Source organism: Paroedura picta, chromosome 9 (genome assembly GCF_049243985.1).
Source record: "Paroedura picta isolate Pp20150507F chromosome 9, Ppicta_v3.0, whole genome shotgun sequence".
Taxonomy (NCBI): domain Eukaryota; kingdom Metazoa; phylum Chordata; class Lepidosauria; order Squamata; family Gekkonidae; genus Paroedura; species Paroedura picta.
In genome coordinates this window covers 20,706,998-20,731,486 of record NC_135377.1, presented here as the reverse complement: position 1 = coordinate 20,731,486, position 24,489 = coordinate 20,706,998, and the positions used below count along the sequence as shown (strand labels likewise).

Here is a 24,489-nt window from a genome sequence, read left to right as displayed (position 1 = left end):
GTTCAGAATCCTGAATAACCATGTGTTGTTGTGAAGAAAAAGCTATAATCATCTTGCTTGTGTTATTCTCTGTTCTTGCAGATTCATACTTTAGTTGAAAGCTTGAAGCTGTCTATTACTGACCAACAACTCCCTATGTTTATTCGCATCATGCAACTTGTGATTGCACTGTACTATGGAGAAATAGGCAGCTTTAAAGATGGAGAAAGTGAAGACTTGGTCTGCCACACTAAAGATGTTTTGGGGAATATCTCAGGTAAATGTAAATTGTATTGTTATTGTTATATTGATTTTCAGAGTGTTCTATGTAAATGTTTCAAAATGTTTTTTGTAAACCACCCAGAGCTGTGGGGAATGGCGGTATAAAAATCTAAATAAATAAATAAATAAATAAATAAATAAATAAACAAACAAACAAACAAACAAACAAACGAACAAACTCTTATATTCCCTCTAAAATATTTTTTAAAATTCTGTGTTCTGAATATAATAATGTAGTACATGTATTACTATAGCTCTGGAGAAATTTGTAGGTGGGTTTTTTTGTTTTTTTTTTTACTATTTACTATTGTATTGTTAGGGTTTAAATAGCAAGTAAATCGCAAATCACACTTGGTTCCTTGAGAAGCCCTGTGGAAAAGGTAGAACAAAATCATATTTTGGCTTGTTATAAAGTAGTTATTGTAGCCGGTTTTTCATGGTTTTACCCTACTAGTGTTATCAAGAAAAGTTATGGATATGTATACTAAATAATTCTCTTGCCTTATCCTTTTTCATGGTAATAGCATTACACTCATGGTTAACTTTGTTTCAGGTAAATATAGTGTCTGTATTGATTTTAGCACTTAGATAGTTGTTTTCTTGGGTTAAATAATAAAATAACTGTAAGGGTTTGGGAGCTTTGCCACTGTGGAGAATGGCTCTTTACCCTACAATTTTCTCCGTAAGTTTGCTGTATCTGGCCTGTCTTTCAGGGTTCTTGTAATGTTCATCTCTTACATCTCAACTTTTTGTAGTATTCTGTAATGACTTAAAAAACAACTGAATGGGGGATGTGAGGGTGATCTGGCTGCAACACTTGTCACCCCATTGATTGACTGGGCTGATCTGGCTGGCTAGGCAGGTGTCCCCTCCCTCACCGCTATATGTGTGTTCCTCCCGAAGCTGTGTGCTCAGTGAAAGAGGATGACCATCCTAGATAGAAGGAGTGTACCATTCTGTGGTCAAGGGTATACGATAGCTATGCTCCCCTGCTAGAACCTCCAAACATGATAATGCAATAACTTACCATCATTCTACCATCTTCTTCTGGAATGGAGATGGAATTTGCAAGAATTATATAGTTACAAGGACAGGAAGGCCTGGAGGATCATTGTCCATGGGGTCGCGATGGGTCGGACACGACTTCGCACATAACAACAACAAATATAGTTACAGTTTTGTTTTTCTGCATACAGAGCTTCTCACTAGATCCTGTAATGTAAAACTTGGCTTCTATCTAAAAGAATGAAAGTCCAAAATCCATGTAGAAATTCTCAGTTTAATGAGTCTCCTATAGTAGAGTTAGGACAGATGTAGGAGAGCTGTAACAGTCTATGCAAGCTCTCCAGACACTTAGAAGCCATAGTAAAAAAAATGTTTTTGTGCATAGAAGGACATAATTAGATAAACTTGGAACCTCATAATTAGATAAACTTGGAACTTATGGAACATAAAAGTATGCACTTAACTTTTCTACAAGTAAACTTGCAAATATACTCAATATTAAAGCAAGAGAGAGTTGCAAATTGGTAAGCCTTATACCAGGGGTAGTCAAACTGTGGCCCTCCAGATGTCCATGGCTCATGAGAACTGTAGTGCATGGACATCTGGAGAACCGCAGTTTGACTACCCCTGCCTTATACCGTTATGCTATTTTAGCACATTTTACTAATTCCAAAGGAGAAAAAATATTTCATGATTTTTCTCCCACATTGCCTCAAATTTCCAAATTTCCCCTTTAAAAATTGGGAAAGAAACTCAGATGTTTTCATTCTATATAGTTTCAGTGACTAAAGTATGTGTCATAGAAATACATTTCACTCATTTCAAATAGAATTTTTAGTACTTCCCAAAACACATCTATTCTTCCATCCAAAAAACCTGAAAAATATTGTTATTATTAATATTATTATTAATAATAATTTGATTTATATCCAGCCCCTCAGTCAGCATCTTGAGGTGGCTAACAGCATAGTTAAATGCAAAAAAAAAAAAAAAAGATAGGAACTATTTATGGAAAAAAATAGCAGAATTGAATATTGATATCTGTTATGAGAGTCAGTTTGATTCTGCGCTCCCCCACATACAGCCAGCTGGGTGACCTTGGGCTCGCCACGGCACTGATAAAACTGTTTTGACCGAGCAGTGGTGCCTCACCCACCTCACAGGGTGTCTGTTGTGGGAGAGGAAAGGGAAGGCGACTGTAAGCCACTTTGAGCCTCCGGGTAAAGAAAAGTGGCACATAAGAACCAACTCTTCTTCTTCTTCTTCTTCTTCTTCTTCTTCTTCTTCTTCTTCTTCTTCTTCTTCTTCTTCTTCTTCTTCTTCTTCTTCTTCTATTTTTGCTGTGGGAGTTGTACACTGCTACCTGAACTCAAGAGTCAAAGTGGGAATATCTGGCTCCTTGACCGATAAGATGTAAGGGAGTGTGCTTCACCCCCATGTTGTTTAACTTGTACATAAACAACATTGTTGAAAGGCTTTCTGCTCCACAGTTTGTTCCATCTACACTTGCATATTTAAATACAACAAAGGCTATTTTAGTACCAGTATAAAAATATAAAAACATGCACAATCAAAAACTAGGATTGATAACCTTCCCAATCACTGAATGGCCACAATCATAAATCTTCCCAATACTTATCAGAGTTATTCTTAAAGCACAGTGAACAAAAAGATGGTGTATGTAGGGGGAGACCCATGGTTGCTTAATTGTATCTACACTGGCCTCAACCAAAGGCTTGATGGAAGAGCCCCATTTTACAGGCCCTGAAAAACTGCTAGAGCTCCGACAGGGCCCTAATCCCACTTGAGAGCTCATTCTACCAAGGTGGGGCCAGGGGATGAAATCCCCCCCCCCATTTTTTTTATGATGTGCCTTCGAGATTATAGGTTCTTTTCCCTGTAGGTTTTTGCTTCTCCAGAATAATTTTTAGGGGGCTAGATGGACCAAGTTTCTGATTTTGTAGTAAATTAGATACCTTGGACGTGGGTAATCATGCCTTTGAAAAATCCATTACCTATGGTGGTCTTAATTGTATGCCATCTTTGGAAAGAAGCATAAACTTCTTGTGGGACAGTGCTTCAGTTGTCTTCCATGTCCTCAGAAAGACAGTGGCCTAAGGCATCATCTTGCTGAAATCTTGAAAGCTGATGCAGATTAATTGCTGTGTTTTGACATAGGAATTAAAAATAATCCTTACAGCTCCTATCATGTTCCACTGTGAGTCAACCAGTTAATTTTTGCTAATTCAGTGGATGATCTTTTATGGGGAAGGATCATATATGGAGGCATTTTATAATACTATGAATTTGTCTCTTAACTTTTGCTAAAGGAGAAACAAATCCTTTGATTTTGCATCAGGGTAAAACAGGGTAAAACAGGGAAATATCTGCATTATTCTGTGGCTGCCATACAAGTTTGATTGTGACACAATATACATCTGATTCCTCAAGTGTGTGTTTCATGTGGATTTATTTTCTCTTTGCAGTTGTCTTCCATGAGAACATGTAATAACTTTGTAAACTTAAATTGCAAAGTCTCCAGACCATTTTATCTTGCCTATAATCTGTAGATTTAACCCCCCCCACCCAAGTTGTCATCATTTTAAGGGAGAAAAATAGAAATAAAAAAGCTTTTCTGCTGCTGAAGGAGTCTTATTTGGACATAATACACTTGAAAGTGTTCAAGAACAGTTAATCCTTATGTTAAGACTGTTCCTGTAAGACTGCCAAAGTTTGGGTCCAACTTGTGTTAACAGCTCTGTGAAAAACTGATCCTGTAAATTAGGGGATTTTGCCCTTGTGTTTTATATCATGGAACTTGTTAGGGGTGTGGTTGCAGCATTATACAGTCCAAATGGTATACTTCTGATAATAAAATCTATTTTCCATTGTCCGTGATCTCACTTCTTTTTTGTTCCCTTTTGTATTCATATTATCATCTACTAAAATAAGAAGGAATGTTTTTAAATGTCGGTTTTAAATGGGGATAAAACACAGTGCCTCAAGCAGACACGGTTGTTCCATAGAGGGTTTCATATGAATAGTTCAGATTGCATTATGTGAATTTTGACTTCTTGATGAATATAGTTTCCTCTCCCCATATCAATTCTTTATGTAGGGAGTCTTGTAATACCTTGCCGATTTTAATTCTGCAGTATTTTGCTAGGTTGGCAGCTGTGTTCAGTAGTGGAGCCTTTGGGGGGGGTGCGTTTTCATGGTCTAAATCGGGGGTAGTCAAACTGTGGCCCTTCAGATGTCCATGGACTACAATTCCCATGAGCCCCTGCCAGCAAATGCTGAATGAATACATAATTTTATTCGTGTGCTATGTCAGTTTTGCTGATGGTGGACCTGGAAACAGATCTACCATCAGCAAAACTGATATAGCACAAGAATAAAATTAGTTCTTTACACTGATTGAGATATTCTGGTAATGTGTGATGAACAAATGGTACGGAAGTTTGGGCTGGGCTATCATCAATATGCAGGTGACACCCAGCTCTTCCTCCTGATGGATAGCCGCCATGACTCTCCCCCAGAAGCATTAGCCAGCTGCCTGGAAGCAGTGATGAGATGGCTCAAGCAGAGTCATCTGAAACTCAATCCTTCAAAGACGGAGGTCCTGTGGCTGGGTAAGAAGGGCCCATGTGAGGAAACGCGCCTGCCCTCCCTAGATGGCGTACAGCTCACTACAGCTCACTCCGCTAGGAACCTGGGCGTGATCCTGGATGCTTCCCTCACAATGGAAGCCCAGGTCATGAAGGTAGCTCAGCTGGCATTTTACCATCTCCGCCAAGCCAAGCTACTAGCACCCTACCTGGCCCCGGAACACCTAGCTACAGTGATCCATGTGATGGTCACGTCCAGACTGGATTTCTGTAATTTGCTCTATGCAGGCTTGCCCTTAGCCTTGACCCGGAAACTACAGCTGGTCCAAAACGCAGTGGCCAGGATCCTCATAGCAATACCATGGAGATTCCATATCTGGCCCATTCTCCATCAACTGCAATGGTTGCCAGTTGAATTCCAGATCAGGCTAAAGGTTCTGGTAATTACATTCAAGGCCATACATGGTCAGGGCCCAGTGTACCTGAGAGACCGCCTCCATGCCTATGCCCCCAAAAGAGCTCTACGCTCTGCCACCACCAACTGGCTGATGGTCCCTGGCCCTAAAGAAGTCCGCCAGGGCCAGAGCTTTCTCCGTCCTGGCCCCCATCTGGTGAAATGAGCTCCCAGAGGAGATCAGGGTCCTGACGGAGCTAAAGCAGTACCGCAGGGCCTGCAAAAGGGAGCTCCTCCACCAGGCATTTGGATGAGGCCAGGCACAATCAATCAACAACATCAGCAGGGCCCCTACCCCCCTCTCCCCCCGAAAATCCCCCAAGACTCCAGGACCTATTGTATTATTATTGTTTAATGTTATACAGTTACTTTGTTATTATCAGTCAATAATATTAGTGTTATAATTAGTTATATGTATTGTTTCATGTATAGTTTATTCAGTTCCATGTAAACTGCCCTGAGCCTTTGGGGAGGGTGGTATATAAATGTGAAAAATAAATAAAATAAAATAAATAATTTCACTGGGATTATTATCAAACTATTTCTTTTTTCATCTAATTTCACCCAGAGTTTCATCAGGCCCTTCCTTGCAAAATACAAACTTCAGTCTGTTAGTATAATTAGGAAGCACAGCACTTATCCCCTTTTTGTTGTTTTAACTAACTTGGGTAAAAAGGAGAGATTAATAAAACTCAGCAGGCTCCTTCATTTTTATTTTAAGCATTCATTTATTTTAGACTAGTAGAAAAGCCCATTTATAAAAATGGGCGTAAAAAGGGGCATAGGGCGAGTGCGTCCTACCTGCGATGTTCAGAGGAAGCTCCTGGGGGCAGGCAGTGAAGATGCGCGGCTTGGAGGGAGGGGCGGGCATTGGGGAAGGGAAGGGAAGGACGTATGCTGGGGAGTCCGGGCATGCGTGCTGGAGCAGGGGGGCGGGGTGTTGGGGGGGGCGTCAGCATGAGCAACCAGGCATGCGCGTGAGTCCGCGCATGCCTGGTTCATTTGGCTGGCGTACCGGGCTGCGCGCAGGGCGCGCAGGTCGGCGGCGTGTATGCAAGGGCCCAGGGAAGAGAGGGACAGGGAGCAGGAGGACCAGCGGAAGGTGAGTGCGGTAGAATGCGGTAGAGTGACCCAGGAGGGCGGGCAGCAGAGAGGAGACGCGGCCCCGTAGAGGCGGCCAGGCCGTTCCCGGAGGCTTTTTGTGGCTTTTGTTCCTCTGTTGGCTGGCTTGGGGGACGGCGCTGCCGCTGCTGCTGCTTGGGCTCGGGGGTCTTGCTGCGGGAAGGCAGCTTGGACTTCGTCGCGGGCGTCTGTTGGCTGGCTTGGGGGACGGCGCTGCCGCTGCTGTTGTTGCTGCTTGGGCTCGGGGGTCCGGCTGCGTGAAGGCAGCTTGGACTTCGTCGCGGGCGTCTGTTGGCTGGCTTGGGGGACGGCGCTGCCGCTGCTGCTGTTGCTGCTTGGGCTCGGGGGTCCGGCTGCGGGAAGGCAGCTTGGACTTCGTCGCGGGTGGCCTCTCTGCGCCTCTCTGCGCGGTGCGGGTGGAGGCGGATGTCCGTGGCCGAGGACGCCGGCCAGGCCCTTCCCCGAGGCTTTTCCGCGGGGATTTTTGGGCGTAGGCTGCCTTGTGGGACGCGGCGGTGTGTCCTGCGGCGGCGGGGACTCCCTGGCCGGCGGCTTGACGCGGTGAGAGGCGCTTTGCGCCTCTTGCCGCGTCAAGGCGCCGGCCAGGGAGTCCCCGGCAGCAGCGCTCCGCGCGACTGCCAGGGGCTCCCTTCAGTGGAGGCAGGTGGCTCCAGAGCGGCGCCTTCTCGGCGGCGGCCATCTTCTTGTGGCAGGGGCTCCCTCAGGCGGCGGCTTGACGCGGCGAGAGGCGCTTCGCGCCTCTTGCTGCGTCAGGCCGGGAGCAACTACGAGCCGCACTGTGCGCGGCTCGCAGTTGCTGGGAATCAGAGAGACCAATCGGCAGGCGCTTCGCGCCTGCCGATTGGTCTCTCCGATTGTCTGTCATGAGGAAGGGTCCAATCCGGACCCTTCCTCATCCCGGACACATCCCGCCTCAGAACCCCTTACTGTTTTATTTAGTCCGTGGCGCCCGCGGCGCCACGGGCGGTGTACAGATGTTTCAACCCAGCATTCTACCAGATGTCATTTATAGAAGCTGACAAAGCTGAAAACAAGTAAAAAACAGTTTATTTTTAAAAAGCACAATAGTAACAAAAACCTGCATCTGGCAGTAAAAACAAGCAACAAAAATAAAAGCAGCAATAAAAATCCAAATTGCTGGCCATAATACCAGTCACTTGAAATGTTAAGAAAAGGAAATGAATAGTCAGATAGAACCTCTGTCAAGGCCCTTCAAAACTTTAAAGTCTTCCAGAAGATTGAGAGCGAGGGGATTAAATAGGCCTCGTAATGAAGGAAGTCCAAAGCTTTGGGACCAACACTTTAAAAAATCATTGTATTGTGTATCCCCCAATTTCAGCTCAAATGATGCTGGCACACACAGCAGGTTAGAGATAGTCGATAGATAGTCAGAACCAGATACAATCTTTTATTTCCCCTGTAAGTGGTTAAGAAAAATTAAACATGCTTAACTTCCCCAACCCCTTCCAACTTTACATATTCTGTTTTCATACTTTGCCTTTCTGTGATCTTTGGATAGATAATTGTGCAAGGAACCCGCAAGAGGAAGCTGAGAAGCCAATTCCTTTTGTTACTATCCAAAAGAGGAGGAATCAGCTTCTCAGCATCCTCCTACAGCCAGTTCCTCAAGCAATTATCTTATCTTTCCAAAGGTCAGAAGATCTCAGTAAGGCAGAAGATAAGAGAGTTCAGTGCAAAACAAGGGTCTTACTTTCTGCTGTCATATATATTTCCCTGATAAGTGGGAATGGGTGACGGAAGGAAACTATGTTTCATTTTCCTTGTAAATAATTTTTAAACTCAATCTGGTATCCATAGTTATCACAAACTGGTGTCTGTGTGACCTCGGAGAACAGTTGTCTTTTTCTGCACAAGTAACCGTAGAAAGTTTTTACTGAGAGGCAGGACAGAAGTGCATTAAAGAACATAACGACAGCAGTGGCTAGAACTATGATTTCCCACGGCTGACACCTTTCCTAGTAAATTTTGCCACAAGGCACTGTATGTTTTTGCATACATATATGAGAGCTGGTGTGTAGCAACAGGTTTGGTCTTGAAACTTGTAACATGGCCTTAGGAAAAACTACTTCTAACCCCACCTGCAGTTAAGAGGAAAACATAGTGGCATACTTCAGAGGATTATTGGGAAGCGGTATGAGATAAAGATTGCACAACTACACTGTCTTTTAAAAATACCAATTAGATCTCACATGTTCAGCTCAAAAGACAATACAGCAATTATGTTGGTCTAGGTAACAATAAATTGGCATGTATTCCAAGGTTTGCGTCTAATACTCCTTTTCAATCCCTACTTTTTTATGTTTAAATGTAAAGGTCTTGAAGATGAAATAGGTCATGAAATGCAGTATGTTTCTCTGGAATCCCATGTTCAGCAAGATGATGATCAGCAGCAGGGCTGGGTGTCATGGGCGTGGTCTTTTGTCCCTACAATTGTGGGCAATGATGATGAAGAAGGAGACTCTGCTGGAACAGATGACGAAACAGCAACGAATCAGCGGAAATCATCGACCATAAAGGATCCCGTTGTTTCTATTGGATTTTACTGCACAAAGGCCACTATCACATTCAAGGTAAGATTTTTGTGAGTATATTGTTTTTTTCACCAAAGCTGCAGTATCAGATATCTGCCTGGTGTTCTTTTGATCATGAGGAAAATGCATATTAGGTGTAAGTTTGAAGGAATGCTTGTAAATTCCTGAAAACAGAAAGAAAATTACATTGAAATAGAACAGATTAGAACATATTGATTAAAAATGATGTTGTTAGTGAACAATTTAAAAAGGGATTCTCATGATTAGCTTTAATGCAAGATATTTAAAATCTAACCAGTATAAAAGGAATGGTAAAGTAAACCTTTAAGTTAGTAAATTTTAGTGCTTTTCTGGAAAATAAAGCTCTTGCTAAATTTCCACTAACTGAGCATCTTGGCAAATAGCTTTTGCTGCAACTCATCCCAAATCCAACTTTGTGAGGGCTACTACAGCTTAAAATGTGCATTGTACGTCTGCACCCTGAGTCCTTTCTTTGCAAAGAAGACATCCATATTCCAACTTGTATCTGTTGAAGGGAGTATTGATTCTTGAAAATGTATATCCTGAAAATCTTTCTAGTCTCCAAGGCACTACTGGACTTGCATCCAGCTGTTCTACTGCAGTCCAACACAGCTGCCCTCTGAAACTATCACAGCTAATTTACTGTGTGGAAAGATTTTATATACTTGGATGTTGTTTAGATAGTGCCTTGGCAAAAATGTGCAAAAAGTTTGCAGAGAGTTATTTGCAAAAAGTGACTTTCCCTGTTTAGCCAAATAGTACTGTTTCCAACTTTGGAACATGAAAATGAGTATACCTGTTAGGAATCACCAGTGTTCAAAGTACAGCTGTGTGGGGAAATAGTAAGAAGGAAGTTTTTTTTTCCTGTTCACTTTAGTTCCTTCAGGATTTTAAAAAATTTCCTCATTATACTAGATGTATCTGATGTTACAGTCATTCTTTGCAGTGCCGTTGGCGGATGAGCCTACATGTGAAAGGACACTGCAAGTTTTTAAATGTTGATTTTATGAGAATTTAATTTGGCACATTTTGGACTTTAATGCGGTTCAGGTAGTGACCCCACTGGATCTTGTAATAAACAGCTAGTGTAAATGTGCCTTCTGTTCAAGCAAGAATTGTTACGCTTGACTTTGCATTATTTTTTGTGCATTAAAATAATTTTACCACATCCTAACAGCTTGCATTTTTTTATATTTGCACAATAAATGAGATGTATAAGAAATTATGGTGGCACTTAGTAGGAAAACATTAGAATTCATTGTTCCGCTTGAATGCTAAGAATGTATGGAATTAATTTGTGGTTCATATTTTGGTCAAAAATAAGGTCAAGTTTCTGCATTAGCATCCTGAATAGCTGATACTGTTCCAGCTAAAAAAAATCATGCCAAATTAAATGTAGCATTTTCCTAATAATGTTGAAAATTGTTCTTGCAATGTTTGAGTTCTTTTAATCAATTAATTGCTTTTCCTCTACAATAATTGCATACAGCTGAATAATGCCCCTCCCTTCCCTCATTTTACTTGAGAATTTGCCTTTTACTTCCAAACAGCAACCATGTGTAGGCACAGTTGGAAATAACTAAGTAACGAGAGCTTCTTGGAATTTTATGTTATATGAAAATTAAGAGGTTTTATTTCAGCAGTCCAAGATGTCTCAGCATTCAGTGCTAAGAGCTGTTAGTGCCGTTTGAAGATTTTATTTTTGCCTTCATTTAATAAGTGATGTTAAACTGTCAAGTGTACTGTTGATCTTTCCTTGCTGCTCTACATATGTCAACAAGGAGATAGTTCAAAAAATTGGTGTTTTCACTTATCCATTTTGTGAATGATTTCCTGTGCTGCTGTAACAAAACTGCACATGTTAAATTAATAATATTTTGCATGTGTATCTGTTCGCTTACCTTCTTGCCTTGTGCATAATTTTTGTGAGTAAAAACATTAAGTAAAAATGTTAGTGTGCTAAAAATAATCATGCCGTACATATGTAAGTACTTAACGGTGGTCTTAGAAAATTGTTGCAGTAGTTTTAAGGCACCTGTTTCCTGTGTTATCATATTTACAAAGTCATCGGTTCTATATAATGGCTTGTATGTATTTAGTACTAGTGTTGACTAATGGTAAACATTTATCATTGTTGCACAGCTCACTGAAATGCAAGCTGAAAGTAGTTATTACAGTCCACAAAAAGTAAAATCTAAAGAAATAATACGCTGGGAACAAGAAGGAACTACAATTGAGGTAGCTTTTCATTACTTTTTCCATATATTAATGCATAATAAATGTTTTGGCATCATTATGTTAGAATATTTTTCATTAGTATCATTACTGAACTGGCAGTTTCAGTACTTATACATTCTTCCGCTGTTGGATGGCTGTAATAACTTGAGTAGATCTCCTTTTAGAATGAAGCTATACTACCCTAAACACTAAAAGCAATTTTCAGATCTCGTGTACATTATGGTTCTTATACCTAATTCTATGAGCCACAGTAATTGCATATATAGGGAACTAAAACAACCCCTGGTAATATCAGGTAGGTGCCCAATTATGTACTGAACCACAACTAGAAAGTTTGAAGGCTAATGCTTTTCTATTTCCATTCATAACATTCCACACCATGTTATGTTTTCCCCCATATAGGTCCTTATGAGGGGAGGGCCCTTCTTTGATTGCCAAATAGGCTTTGTTGGCTGCCAAGCGCTTTGCCTTAAAGGAATTATGGGAATTAAAGATTTTGAAGAAAACATGAATAGAACTGATGCAGTAAGTACACTTAATATCACTGTTGCATTGGATCTAAAAATGCCATGTTTTTAGATGTTTTGAAAGGTTGTAGTTGGATCCAGAGAACCATGCGACTAATTTCACACAGAAAACTTGCAGTTTTTTTTTGTTTTGTTCTGGGGGTGATCATTATATAGGGAAAAAGACTTTTGAAACAGTAGTGAGTTCAAAACATAATTTATGTAATTTCATGGGAGATTACAATTAAAATGAAAAAATAAGAAAATTTAAAGAAACATCCCTTAAGGTACAATCCTATATCTAAAGTAATCTTAGGGTATTCACAAGTTGGTACTCCAACAGCACAATGTCGCAAGGTGAGGAATAACTCTGTTACCAGGGTAGTGCATGTGACTGGGGAATGAGGACTTTCCGCCCTGAACTGATATAAACAGAGGGGAAATATGTTTGACTTTCTTTGCCTCCAGTAGCTTATTCAAGTAATAAAGACCGATTTGCTATATAGTAACCTGCGCCCTACCTGATTTCTTATTGGCTGAAGAAGAAGGAAACGTTACAGATTGTGTGGAAGCAGCATATTGGGCCTAGAAACAAGTGTAAAAAAAGACTGAAAGGCTTAGATGCCGAGAAAGATTATACTCAAAAATTTAATTCCTGCCTTAAAGATGGTTTAGTATGAAAGTGTTGTGCCGTACTAGAGTCAAATTAAACATGAGGCATAAAATGTATAAAACACCATACCAATCATCTTGTACTATCACTGTAACACCATCGCCAAGGAATCATTTTATTTATTTATTTATTTATTTATTTATTTATTTATTTATTTATTTATTTATTTATTTATTTATTTATTTATTTATTTATTTATTTATTTATTTATTTATTTATTTATATGCCGCCCTCCCTGGAGGCTCAGGACGGTTTACATAAAACGTATAAACAATACATGAAACACTCCATAGCTTATAAATAACTCTAACATTAATAAAAAGGTAAAGGTAAAGGTATCCCCAGTGCAGGCACCGGGTCATGTCTGACCCTTGGGGTGACGCCCTCCAGCGTTTTCTTGGCAGACTCAGTACGGGGTGGTTTGCCAGTGCCTTCCCCAGATATTACCGTTTACCCCCCAGGAAGGTGGGTACTCATTTTACCGACCTCAGAAGGATGGAAGGCTGAGTCAACCTTGAGCCGGCTGCTGGGTTTGAACTCCCAGCCTCATGGGCAGAGTTTTCAGACTGCATGTCTGCTGCCTTACCACTCTGAGCCACAAGAGGCTCTATAACATTTATACTAATAACTAAATATCAACACTATCAAAGCCGATACAGAGATGACCATGAACCAACTAAAAGAAACAGTCAGAGACGGGCGAATGGCGAAGACTTTCCTATAGAATCACCGAGGGTCGGACACAACTGAACGGATAGCATCACCATCAATAACTGCTGCTGCTGATTTATTACATTTATAAACTGTCCTTCCGATGCTGGCTCAGGATGGTGTACATACAAAATTATAAATTCAGTTAAAATTATAAAACATTAAACACTTAGTACAGTAATATAACCAATTAATAGTTTAAAAATCAATAAAACAGTAATATCATTATCAACTGAAAGTTTTATCACTGCTAGTAAGTCTATCCTAGGCCAGATATTACTAAATGGATGTGTGTTTTTGTCAAGAAGGCCCATAGAAATGCTTGTGATTGCTCCTTTTACTCATCAGTATGTTAGTTAGCAATGGAATAAATGGCGATAGGTTAGAAGCATTTATTTATTTGTTTGTTTGTTTATTTGTTTATTATATTTATATACCGCCCTCCCCGGAGGCTCAGGGCCATTTACATAGAACATATGAACAATATATGAAACATATTAATAACCGTACAATAATATTAATAACTAATGGCTGTAACAGTATAACAATATAACAATATAATAGTATAAACAATGCAACAGTGCATCAGTACAAACAGGTCCAGAGCGCTCTGGTGGAGTTCTGGGAGGGAGGAGGGGTGAGCAGGGGCCCTTCAGTAGCTGTTGGTTATGCCTGGTCTCAACCAAATGCCTGGTGGAAGAGCTCCTTTTTGCAGGCCCTGCAGAACTGTTTAAGCTCCGACAGGGACTTGATCTCCTCCGGGAGCTTATTCCACCAGGTGGGGGCCAGAACAGAGAATGCTCTGGCCTTGGTTGAGGCCAGGCGGACTTCTTTAGGGCCAGCGACCATTAGCCGATTGGTAGGGGTGGAGCTCAGAGCTCTTTTGGGGGCATAGGCAGGGAGGCGGTCCCTTTTCAGTCTTAATAATTAGTCAAAATGTATAAGGGAGCTATGCATTGCTTCAAATCCCTTTAATATCCTTTGAGTTTCTTCTCTATAAAGAAGATGCATAGTAATATTAGCTTTCAGTATTTGTGTATCTACTCACTATTATCTTTTTTATTTTTGTTTTGCATAAGGAGGCCTATTTTTTCAGTTGTGGAGAAAACTTGAGCACAAAAGGAATGACATATCTTACCAATTCGCTGTTTGATTACAGAAGTCCAGAAAACAATGGGGTTCGTGCAGATTTCATTTTGGATGCATCTGCTCACAAGGTCTTCAATTTATTTATATTTATATCTTTGATAATGGTGATTTAATGTTAATACACTAAGGTTCATTTTGTCCACATGTATGCTTAGTAGTAGAAAGTGAAGAAGGTGTATAGGTTTAATAAAGCTGTGGTTTTGCTAGAAAAAATATTTGTGTATGTGTGTTCAGTTGTGCAACGGTAATTGCCTCTTGCCCCTGCCATAAAATCAAGTATATAGTGGAGATTATTCCGAACCAAATATAAAATATGGGAGCCTCAATGCAAATGTGGACATTTCTGCGAAAAAAATACAGGTAGCTAATTTAAAAAATTGGCTATCATTCTTGCCTATTGATCTGTTTCATTGGTTAAAAAAACACCAAGATGCAAAATGAGCTTCTCATCACCTTCACAATGCATTTCAGAATAGGGAGGGAAGAAAAACACTAAGAAATTTGTTAACAGCGTCTTGATAGCTTGGAAATTTTATGTTTGGTTCAATAGGTTACTTTAAAAGAAATAAGCAAGCAGTATCTTAAAGAAAACAAATCCCAAATAGAGCTGGTTTCTTCTGGATAATTTTCCTAAAATATTCTAATTTAACAACTTTACATTTAAAATTTTTGTTAGCCATCCAGTTTACTAGGAAGTAAGAGGTCAATTTAAGATTCTTTGCTCCATTAAAGATACTAATTAACCAGTAGTTACTGCTGAAGTGGACAAAAGATCCAGAAGAATTATAGGTGTACTTTTGTGTGGCCAGATATAGATGTTGCATTAGTTATCTGACGGATGAATTCTTTGACTAACCTCTGTCCTTTTGTTTTGATAAGCTTTACCATGTATTCATGAGCAAACCCAACAAGCATATATCTCTGGTTTTTGGGTATAGCTCTGATACCATCAAGTTGTAATCTCAAGATTCTTTCCTAACAGAACATTAGTTGTATTTACTTTGCTTTGTTGGTAGGAGATGTACACAGAGATAGCTGGAATGCAGAGGTTTGGGGCTTTCTACATGGATTATCTGTACACAATGGAAAGCACCGGTGGCAAAGGTACGTCTCTCCTTGTTTGCTTTCTCCTTATAACAGAAACAAAGACTTCTTCAGAGGCACCAGGTCCTTGACCGACTGTCCTTAGATTTACCTTTAAGGTCTAACTTAGAACCTATAGAATTACTTGTTGGAAATGCTGAGAAATGAAAACGTTATAACATGCACACACCCTTCCTCCAATTCTTATTTTTGACCATATCCCATGTGAATGACTGAAATAAAACTTGAGGCTTCATGAGACCTTTCTCCACTTGACTTGAATCTTGGTAAGAAGCCAGAGTACTGCACTTTAACCAAGGTGATCCTGTTAAAATCTTTAATGACTTTGGGCTCCTCCTTCGGTCTCAGCCTAATTTGACACACAGAATAAAATGGGGGAAAGATGGTGTCTCTAGCTCCTTGGATCAAGGGCAGATATTAATGTACTGATATCTTGTCCTCTTTTACTCAGTCATCTATGTCATAAGAGCCTCTTGTGGTGCAGAGTGGTAAGGCAGCAGACATGCAGTCTGAAAGCTCTGCCCATAAGGCTGGAAGTTCAATCCCAGCAGCCAGCTCAAGGTTGACTCAGCCTTCCATCCTTCTGAGGTCAGTAAAATGAGTACCCAGCTTGCTGGGGGGTAAACGGTAATGACTGGGGAAGGCACTGGCAAACCACCCCATATTGAGTCTGCCATGCAAAAGCTAGAGGGCGTCACCCCAAGGATCAGACATGACCCGGTGCTTGCACAGGGGATACCTTTACCTTTACCTATGTCGTAATAAGATTGGCAGCTTGTCAGGCCTGGTCTTGTTTACTTGGAAGTAAGTGCCACTTATTGCATGACACATACTTTCAAAGTAAGTGTTCATAGGATAGTAACTTGAGTAAATAAGTTTCCAACATGACATATACTTTGAACTACATAACCTGCAGAGGCGACTAAGGAACAAAAATTGCTTTTCAACAAAAGGAATAGTATGTTAATACTGCTGTATATTGTTTTAGTGAAAATCACCTTCTACTGGAAAAAATTCTTTGTAACCATAGCTGTTGCCTTGTTTTTAACATAATTCTTTTTACCTAAGGATGGATTTCCCCATTGTCATACATACTAGAATGCTGGCTGAGAGTCTGTCCTGAAGGATAGTGCATAGTGAATTCTTACTGAGGCAGAGAGGAGTTAATCCTACTTTCCTTCAGTTAACTGGATGTCCAGTCCAGAAAAACAATTATGTGGTGGCAATGAGCTGGTCTATGGAAATATTATTTTATGATTATAATTATTATTTATCATATGTGTTACCTGCCCTTTCTCTTCAGACTCAGACATACATCCTCATAGAGATTGCTTGCTAGAGAGATGAGTCAGACTGGACTCATTTGCACCATGGAGCTTAGCTGCTGAGGTTCTTTTAGCACTTGAGTTCAGCGATATCAAAGAATATGTGTGAGTGAGTGAGTGACAGAGAGAGGGTGGAGAAGATAGATTATTTACTTGTTTATTTTCTTCCACTGGATTGGACGCCCAACTTCTGGTATCTGATTTTGTATCATCTGTGTGCTGGAATGATGTCAGAAGTTTAAAATATTAGCTCATGTTTCCTGCCTTAGGACTTGTGTAGCGTTTTAGCTGGTTATCTGACTATAAAGTGCAAAGCAATTATGGCTCACATGAGCTGTCAGGCAACAACTGGATAATTTTCCACTGATCTTTCATATTAGGTTACATTATATTTTTGTACGGACCTGTGAATTGTTGGTAACTAACACCCTTAGGTGATTGAAAAGGAATGAATTACCAAGATAGTGCGTGATGATTTACATATCACACTTATACAGTTTGTAAGATTTGATACATCTTATAGCAGTTATAGATGGGTCTCCTACTACTCCAGAACTGCTGTTTTCCTCTGCATGAGAAGGTAATTAGTGACATACTTATATTTTGACTTAATATTTTTCAGGTGTTTTGAGATCAGGTGAAGAAAACTCAGTAGTAGACTTCAGCTTTTCAGACCATGCCTTTTCCTCGCGACATCTTATGTAATTAAATGCTTCAGAAAATTACGTCTGCAAATAGCATTAGCTTTCCTTTTGATCTGATTTGTCCCGTTATTAATGGGAAAAGCACATTTAGTTTTGTTTTTTTAACCGTTGGCATTTTGTCCTTGTTATCTTGTAGCGTTACACGTACACAATATTTAATGTCGACATTTAGTGTAAAATGGTAGATGTGACTGAAAGGTATCTGTCAAAGCAATTTTGCTCCGTCGCTTTCATTGCCTCTTTAACCTCTCTGTTAGTTATGCACATACTGATTATATGCCTCCTGGATAGTATTAACCTTTCAAGGTTAATTTGTCATTTAAAAAAAGAACTGAATTGAATATGATAGATATTTGCAACGTTTAATATTTGCACTGAATCTTTGGAGTATAACTATGGAATGTAATTCAGATTTTGAGAGATGATGTAATTCCGTAACTAAGCAGAATGTAGATCTATAGCATTTTGTCAAGAAGGTTATATGGAACTCTTTTGAATCTTCATGAATGTCCACCAGTGTATTGGCTGTTCTTTGCACAGTATGTTCCCGAACACCACAGTGTTGGAGGGCCGTAGCAGCAGTGATGTGGTAGAAGCAGCCAGGAAGGCAGGCAAGATGAGTCCAGACAGTCATCTGCCATGTACAGCTGTGTGTGTGTGTGTGGGGGTATACTTGCTAGTATACCCAAGGACAGCTGGCCAGGCCATGGGAGCTGGAGTAGGTGAGAGGTGAGGGCCACAAGAGGAGCAAGAAGACAGGCAGTGGCAGGAGACAGTGACTTCCTGGGGTAAGCAGCAGCCATCAGAAAGTTGTTTTGAAGTTTCAGGTTGGGTGGCGCTTCTGAAGGAGTAAAGCATAGAAGGAGCCCTTTGACTCAAAAACTCTGAAAGAGCCAGGTCCTACCCCTTACTGGTAGAGTCTGGAGTGGCCCTGCTTCAGGCCAGCCTATATCAGGCACAATCTCAAGGCAGTCTGGGAAGACAGTTAACTACATCTAAGCAATCAGAGGGGGCTAGAGAAAGGGGACTAAACTACCTTCCTCCCCTTTGTTGAGACATGTGTAGGGTATGATAAAGCTAGGATAAGAGTGGAGAGCACATGGATCCTAAAGAGGCAGAATCTGGCAGATGGCATTTTTTGACATAGCATTGTGGGTCAAGAGCACGAGGACTGAACCTGAAATCCCTTGTTAAAATGCCTTACAATTGTTTCTGAATGCAGTGGAAGCAGCTTAGTAATCAGTTTACATGTGTGCTATACATTTCAAGTTACTAGAAGATCCAAGATAAAAACAAATACTTATTGAAAAAAAGAGACATCAAAGAAAATAGGTCTTAGAAAAACAGTATTTTATATGCATTCTTGTCATGTAGTAGTATACATAGTGTACTTGAGTGTGTGAATATATGTAGTTACTACTGCAGTAAAGGTTTTTCATAACTCATTTCACCAATTTCATTGTCTGAAAAACATTCTGCATTTATAGGGTCTGGAAATCAGACAGAAGTATCTTCCATGAAGATTGAAGACTTGGGCAATGTTCAGGAGATGTCTACAAAAAGTGTGGTTGTAGGCCCCCTCAGTCTTCGACTTGACAGCAATGCAGTGCACAGGATTATGAAAATGATTGCTTGTGCTCTGGAACATGAATATGAGCCATACAGTAAGTCTAAACAAGGTATGCTATAACTTAATGGGTTTAAACTACAAGTAATGGGCTTAAACTACAAGTACAACGATATAGGCTAGATATCAGGAAAAGAAATTTCACAGTCAGAGTAGTTCAGCAGTGGAATGGGCTGCCTAAGGAGGTGGTGAGCTCCCCCTCAATGGCAGTCTTCAAGCAAAGGTTGGATACACACTATTCTTGGATGCTTTAGGATGCTTTGGGCTGATCCTGTGTTGAGCAGGAGCTTGGACTAGATGGCCTGTATGGCCCCTTCCAACTCTATGATTCTATGATTCTAACTTAATTCTTTTTGCAAGTAGAGTAAAGGGGGGTGGGTTCAGCTCAACCAAGCTGAACCCCCCCCCCCCCCAAATAACTTGCTGGCTGATCTTCTCATGTCTGCATGTGGGGGCAACAGATCTCTCTGCCACATGCCACTCTACTGGTATTGGGATCCAGCTTTTTTGGGGAATCCCCAAAATTTCTCTGGTTCATTAGACCCGAACTGACAAATACGGGGAGTGGGGGAGGTTGGACATGCCTAGTCAAGAAGATGAGTTTAACAGAAAAAGTATTAATTACAAATAGCAAGCATATGCAAGGTAAAAAATTGCATGGAAGTTAAATGTAACTTCTTTACATTTGTAACTTCTTTACAAATGTAACCTGATAACAGCTGAAAGGGGATCTTTCTGTTTTGCTGTACCTCTGTTTGACTTGCCTTTTGAAAGATTTTTCTGCTTCTGAAAATGGAAGAAAGTCCCCTTTCACAGCCAAAAAGCCTGCACTGGGCATTATGGGACATGGGCAATGGGGCTTCAGTAAGGAGGGGAAATGAGTGAAATTGAGTGAAAAACAGCGCTCCTGATAAAGATATATCATAATGGCCACATTTTAGGGTCCTGTGGAAGGAAGCCCTAACATGGGAGTCTCTTTTTTATATAATAGATAATGAGATATTGAGAATCATTTCTTTATCTTTTTAGTGGTGTGGAACTAAATTATTTTTGTTTGACATTATTTTTCTCTGGAAGCTTTCCTGAATGTAGAAGGGTGGCACAACAATTTAAAAGATATCCCTTGCCATGGTGGGGGGGGGGGGAGGGGGTTCTGCTGCTCCTGATGTTTCTCCTTAGGAAAAAAAACTTCTGTTGAACTTTACCGCTACATTGCTTGATTGTGCTCTCTCTCTCTCTCCTCTCTCTCTCTCTCTCTCTCTCTCTCTCTCTCTCTCTGTGGTGCTTTCAATATTTATTGTTGCAGCTTAGAGAGCAGTACTAGTATTGAGCTATATCAGTAGATGACAATGGATATTCATTTGAGTTCTACACTATATTTGGTTAACTCTAATTCATTATAGATTTTGTAGATGGAACTAAAGCTATGCCAAGCTCAGAAGAAATATCAGTTTTGGAGGAATACATTCCAACTCGAATTACCAACTTTACAATTTTGAAATGCACTGTTACAATTCCTATGGCTGAATTTAATTTGCTGTGCCACTTGCTACCTATAATCATGGGACAAAAGGTAAGATAAGACAAAATGCCAATAAGAGTAGTACTGTCGCCAACTTGTTGTTTTATTGCTTTTTTATTTTCTATTTATATTTTGTATGTTGTACTGTTGACAAGAGGGCATAGCTTGCTGTTTTATGGGGTTAATGTTTTTACCATTATTCTGTGAACTGCAACGAGCCGGCTGGTCCGGGAGTGGCTATGTAAAAATCAATCAATCAATCCATGCTCACTGGGTGACCTTGGGCCAATTACACTCACAGCTTAACCTTCTTCATAGGGTTGCTGAGTGCAGAAAAAAGGAAATGATATAATCTGTTTTGGGTCCCTATTGAGTAGAGAAGCAGGATTATTTTATTTCTTCAATTTATTTCCCGCCACTCCCTAAGCGGCTCGTGGCGGGTCACAATGTCTTAAAACCCCATTAAAAGACTTAAAATCCATCACATGGTGGAAATAGAAAATCCCCTTCCTACCCCCTATTACTAAAGGGGGTGGAGAAGGAGGTCCAACGATGTTTCAAAAGCCCGAGGGGGCAGTAGATGTACTTCGCTGACCCCAGCCTCAACCATAGACCTGGCAGAAGAGCTCCATTTTGCAGGCCCTGCGGAACCCTGGAAGATCTCGCAGGGCCCGCAGCTCACCCGGGAGCTCATTCCACCAGGTAGGGTCCAGGACCGAAAAGGCTAGGTATGCTTCCCTAGAGCTGGGAACGACCAGTAGATTCTCACCCGCAGAGCCCTGCGGGGGGCATAGGGTGATAGGCGGTCCCTCAGGTATGTGGGTCCCAGCCCGCGTAAAGCCTTGAAGGTTAAAACCGAAACCTTGAACTGGATCTGGGCAGCGATTGGCATTGGATATAAATGAAGTAGGATAAATACATATATACTTATTTCTCACAGGCTAACGTTTTGTAATTTACTTTATAGCCATTAGCAAAATTTGTTTTGTATAGAGCATTAACATAAAACTTTAGAAAGCTCTAAAACTGCGTGAGCGTGGTTTACAGGTTAAGAGAGGTAGGTTTCTTTTCTGTTAGCTATATATTTGTTCCTGTGTATATGTATTTATGTACACATCACAAAGTGATGGCAACACCTGTACTGAAATGCTTTAAAAGTTAAGTAGGATATGTTTCTTTAAAATGTATGCCATGTTAAACGGGTGTCTACTCTCTTCCCAACATATGTTATGAAGAGTCCAAGCAGTTTCTTAAATACTACCAGTCTTCAGCCTCTACGTCCTCTGCCTTGTATCCAAATATTGGTGGACAAAATTGTCTTGGAACACTCAGCGCCAATGTACGCTGAGCAGCTTGTACAAACTGTCAGCAGCATTAGCCAGCCATCTGATAACTTACTTCACTATTGTTATGCCCACTGCTATTTGAAGGTATTTTTTACTTTTTTTGCACTGATAATAGCTTTGATTTCCTAGAACTTTACATACTGTCAAAAATAATTATCATCTATCTGTGTGTCTGTCGTTGTGCCTGTACAATAATATCAAAATATACTTATACATTACATAGCCTTTCATAATCATGTCACAACATCATTCCCTATGCTAACGCTCCCCCTAAACCTACAAACTCCCCATCCGGACCCAAAAGTAAACTTACCCTAACCATAGCCTGAGAATCTGCGCTAATATGAATCCCCCTATTTTTAAATGTACAATAATTTCAAAACATAGGGGGATTTATATTAGTGCAGATTCTCAGGCTGTTAGGGTTAGTTTACTTATAGGTCCCTACCCTAGCATTCCCCCTAAACCTACAAACTCTGCATCCGGACCCAGACTTTCTCAACAACTTTCCCAACCCTAACGCTCCCACTAAACCTACAAGCTCCACATCCCAACCCATGCATAAGCTAACCCTAACCCTAGCCTGAGAATTTACGCTAATATAAATTCCCCTATTTTTACAAGTACTGTCAATAAATTGTTATACATTCCTAATCTTTCTTAACCATGTCACATCTTGCCCAACCCTTACAATCCACGAAAACCTACAAACTCGCCATCCGGACCCACAACGAAGCTAACCCAAATCCTAACCTTAGAATTTAAGCTAAAATAGATCACTACGTTTTTATAACAGTTTTCAAAGTATGTTGTAGGCTATTATTTATGTGACATAATTTATTTTAATTGCTCTAGAAATATGCTGTCCTGCTGATAATTAGTTTATAATGTCAATTGTATGTTAAAAATGAAAAGTGAATTGTTTTAGTATAAAAATTAATACTTCATGCTCTGCCGTTACTTATACATTCCACAGATTTCCTAACCATGTTGTTATTTATAGACTGATCTTTTGATTTGTTTCAGATATTTGGTTTTCAGGCTGGGCTGTCCTCTTTGGATATTAATGGGTCATACAGCTCACCAGTCTCAGTTGTCCCCCCTTTCAGTACTGCTATTTATGGCAAAATGCTCCAGCTTCCAAAGTATTGGTAAGTATTTGATGCTGACTATGAAGTATTGGCACATGCATTTGCTACAATTTCATTTGAGGGAAAAGCAGGAAATGTAGTTTTCTTTCTAAAGAACATACCAAATATGAACTATTAACTCCTTCTGAATTAAAATCTTTTTAGTGCTTTTTGCTTTTTCCTTGTCTTTTCCCAGTGTGCCCCAGGTTATGTCTTAAACAATATATATATATATATTTGTATTCTTCAGGGTTTGGGGCAAATAACATCATTATTTATAAATTATACATTAATCAAATTCATGTTCTGTTGTGTATAGTTTCTCTTGTTTGACACAGCTGCAAATGCCAGTGACATAATGTTCATGGCCTCTTTTAATGTGAGCCCAAGGAGGCAGTAACATATCAACAATAAGACACACAATTTTCAGCAGTTATTAGTTTTCACACTCTGTACCTCCCACAACAAAATTCTCATATCTGTGTATGCCACAGTAGATAACAGACGGGGAGTGGATAGTAAAATGGCACAACTTGAACTCTTATAATCATAATTCTACTTTCCCTATAGAATCACTGACTTTAAACATCTTCAGGCCAATTTATATGTTTCACCTATGGATTTTTTCCATCTGTTTACATATGAATTATGGTCTTCTGATGAAGATGACTGGGCTTGTTGAAAGTCCAAGTGCAATGTCAGATAAATAGAAGGGTGAGAGCCCAATGGCTTTATGCTGTGTACAGTTCTAAGTGTGGATCATCTTGTTAAGAATCCTTCCAATTCGATTTTTGTTTCTCTAATGTAGTTTGTAACATAGCTAGTAGCATCTGATCCATTCTATCAGCTTGGCAATTATCTTGAGGATGATACGGAGTTGTCTGAAAAGATAGCTGTTTGGAAAGAAAGCTTTCAAATTCTGCCCCTTGGACATGACTGTAATCATTTGGGAAACCAAATTTCAGGTTAAAATAACTGAAAATTTTATCTGATGCTGTCTGTCCAGATTTATTGATTGTATAAAATAAGCCTGGAAAAATCTTGAAAAAAATGATCAATTAGCACTAAAATATATTTGTATTCTCCCTTGCATCTAGCTAAATGCAAGCTGATTAGGAAGGGGCAGTTTATAAGTATTATTATTATTATTATTATTATTATTATTATTATTATTATTATTATTATTATTATTATTATTATTATTATTAAAGTGGATCCAAGTTCAAAAAGTCTTGCTGTGATTACATTTAAGTGAAGTTCTGTCCAGCAAGCATAGTTTCTTTTGTTTGACACAGCTGCAAATACTGATGACATAATGTTCAATCCCTCTTTTAATGTGAGGCCAGCCCGGCTGCCCCCCCAAAGTGTTCCCTTGCTAAATTAAGGATCCATTCCTACCGAGGTGTCCCA

General features: G+C 40.0%; 1 protein-coding gene across 7 annotated transcripts in view; it reads left to right on the top strand.

The window, feature by feature from the left end:
• The window catches only part of VPS13B (vacuolar protein sorting 13 homolog B), a 383,695-nt gene that overhangs the window by 38,636 nt on the left and 320,570 nt on the right, over nucleotides 1-24,489 (top strand). For 6 of the 7 annotated variants that reach the window (XR_013234028.1, XR_013234030.1, XM_077351819.1 and 3 more), the window contains exons 7-16: nucleotides 82-256; nucleotides 8,806-9,062; nucleotides 11,187-11,282; nucleotides 11,685-11,807; nucleotides 14,252-14,389; nucleotides 15,338-15,425; nucleotides 18,942-19,133; nucleotides 20,485-20,654; nucleotides 21,839-22,033; nucleotides 22,976-23,100. Coding sequence is in view for 5 of the 7 variants with exons in the window: in XM_077351819.1 (XP_077207934.1) it covers nucleotides 82-256; nucleotides 8,806-9,062; nucleotides 11,187-11,282; nucleotides 11,685-11,807; nucleotides 14,252-14,389; nucleotides 15,338-15,425; nucleotides 18,942-19,133; nucleotides 20,485-20,654; nucleotides 21,839-22,033; nucleotides 22,976-23,100 (1,559 nt within the window). In the remaining 2 variants the exon portion in view is untranslated. The remainder of the gene's footprint in view (nucleotides 1-81; nucleotides 257-8,805; nucleotides 9,063-11,186; nucleotides 11,283-11,684; nucleotides 11,808-14,251; nucleotides 14,390-15,337; nucleotides 15,426-18,941; nucleotides 19,134-20,484; nucleotides 20,655-21,838; nucleotides 22,034-22,975; nucleotides 23,101-24,489) is intronic. The other variant, XM_077351820.1, reaches the window with a different exon arrangement.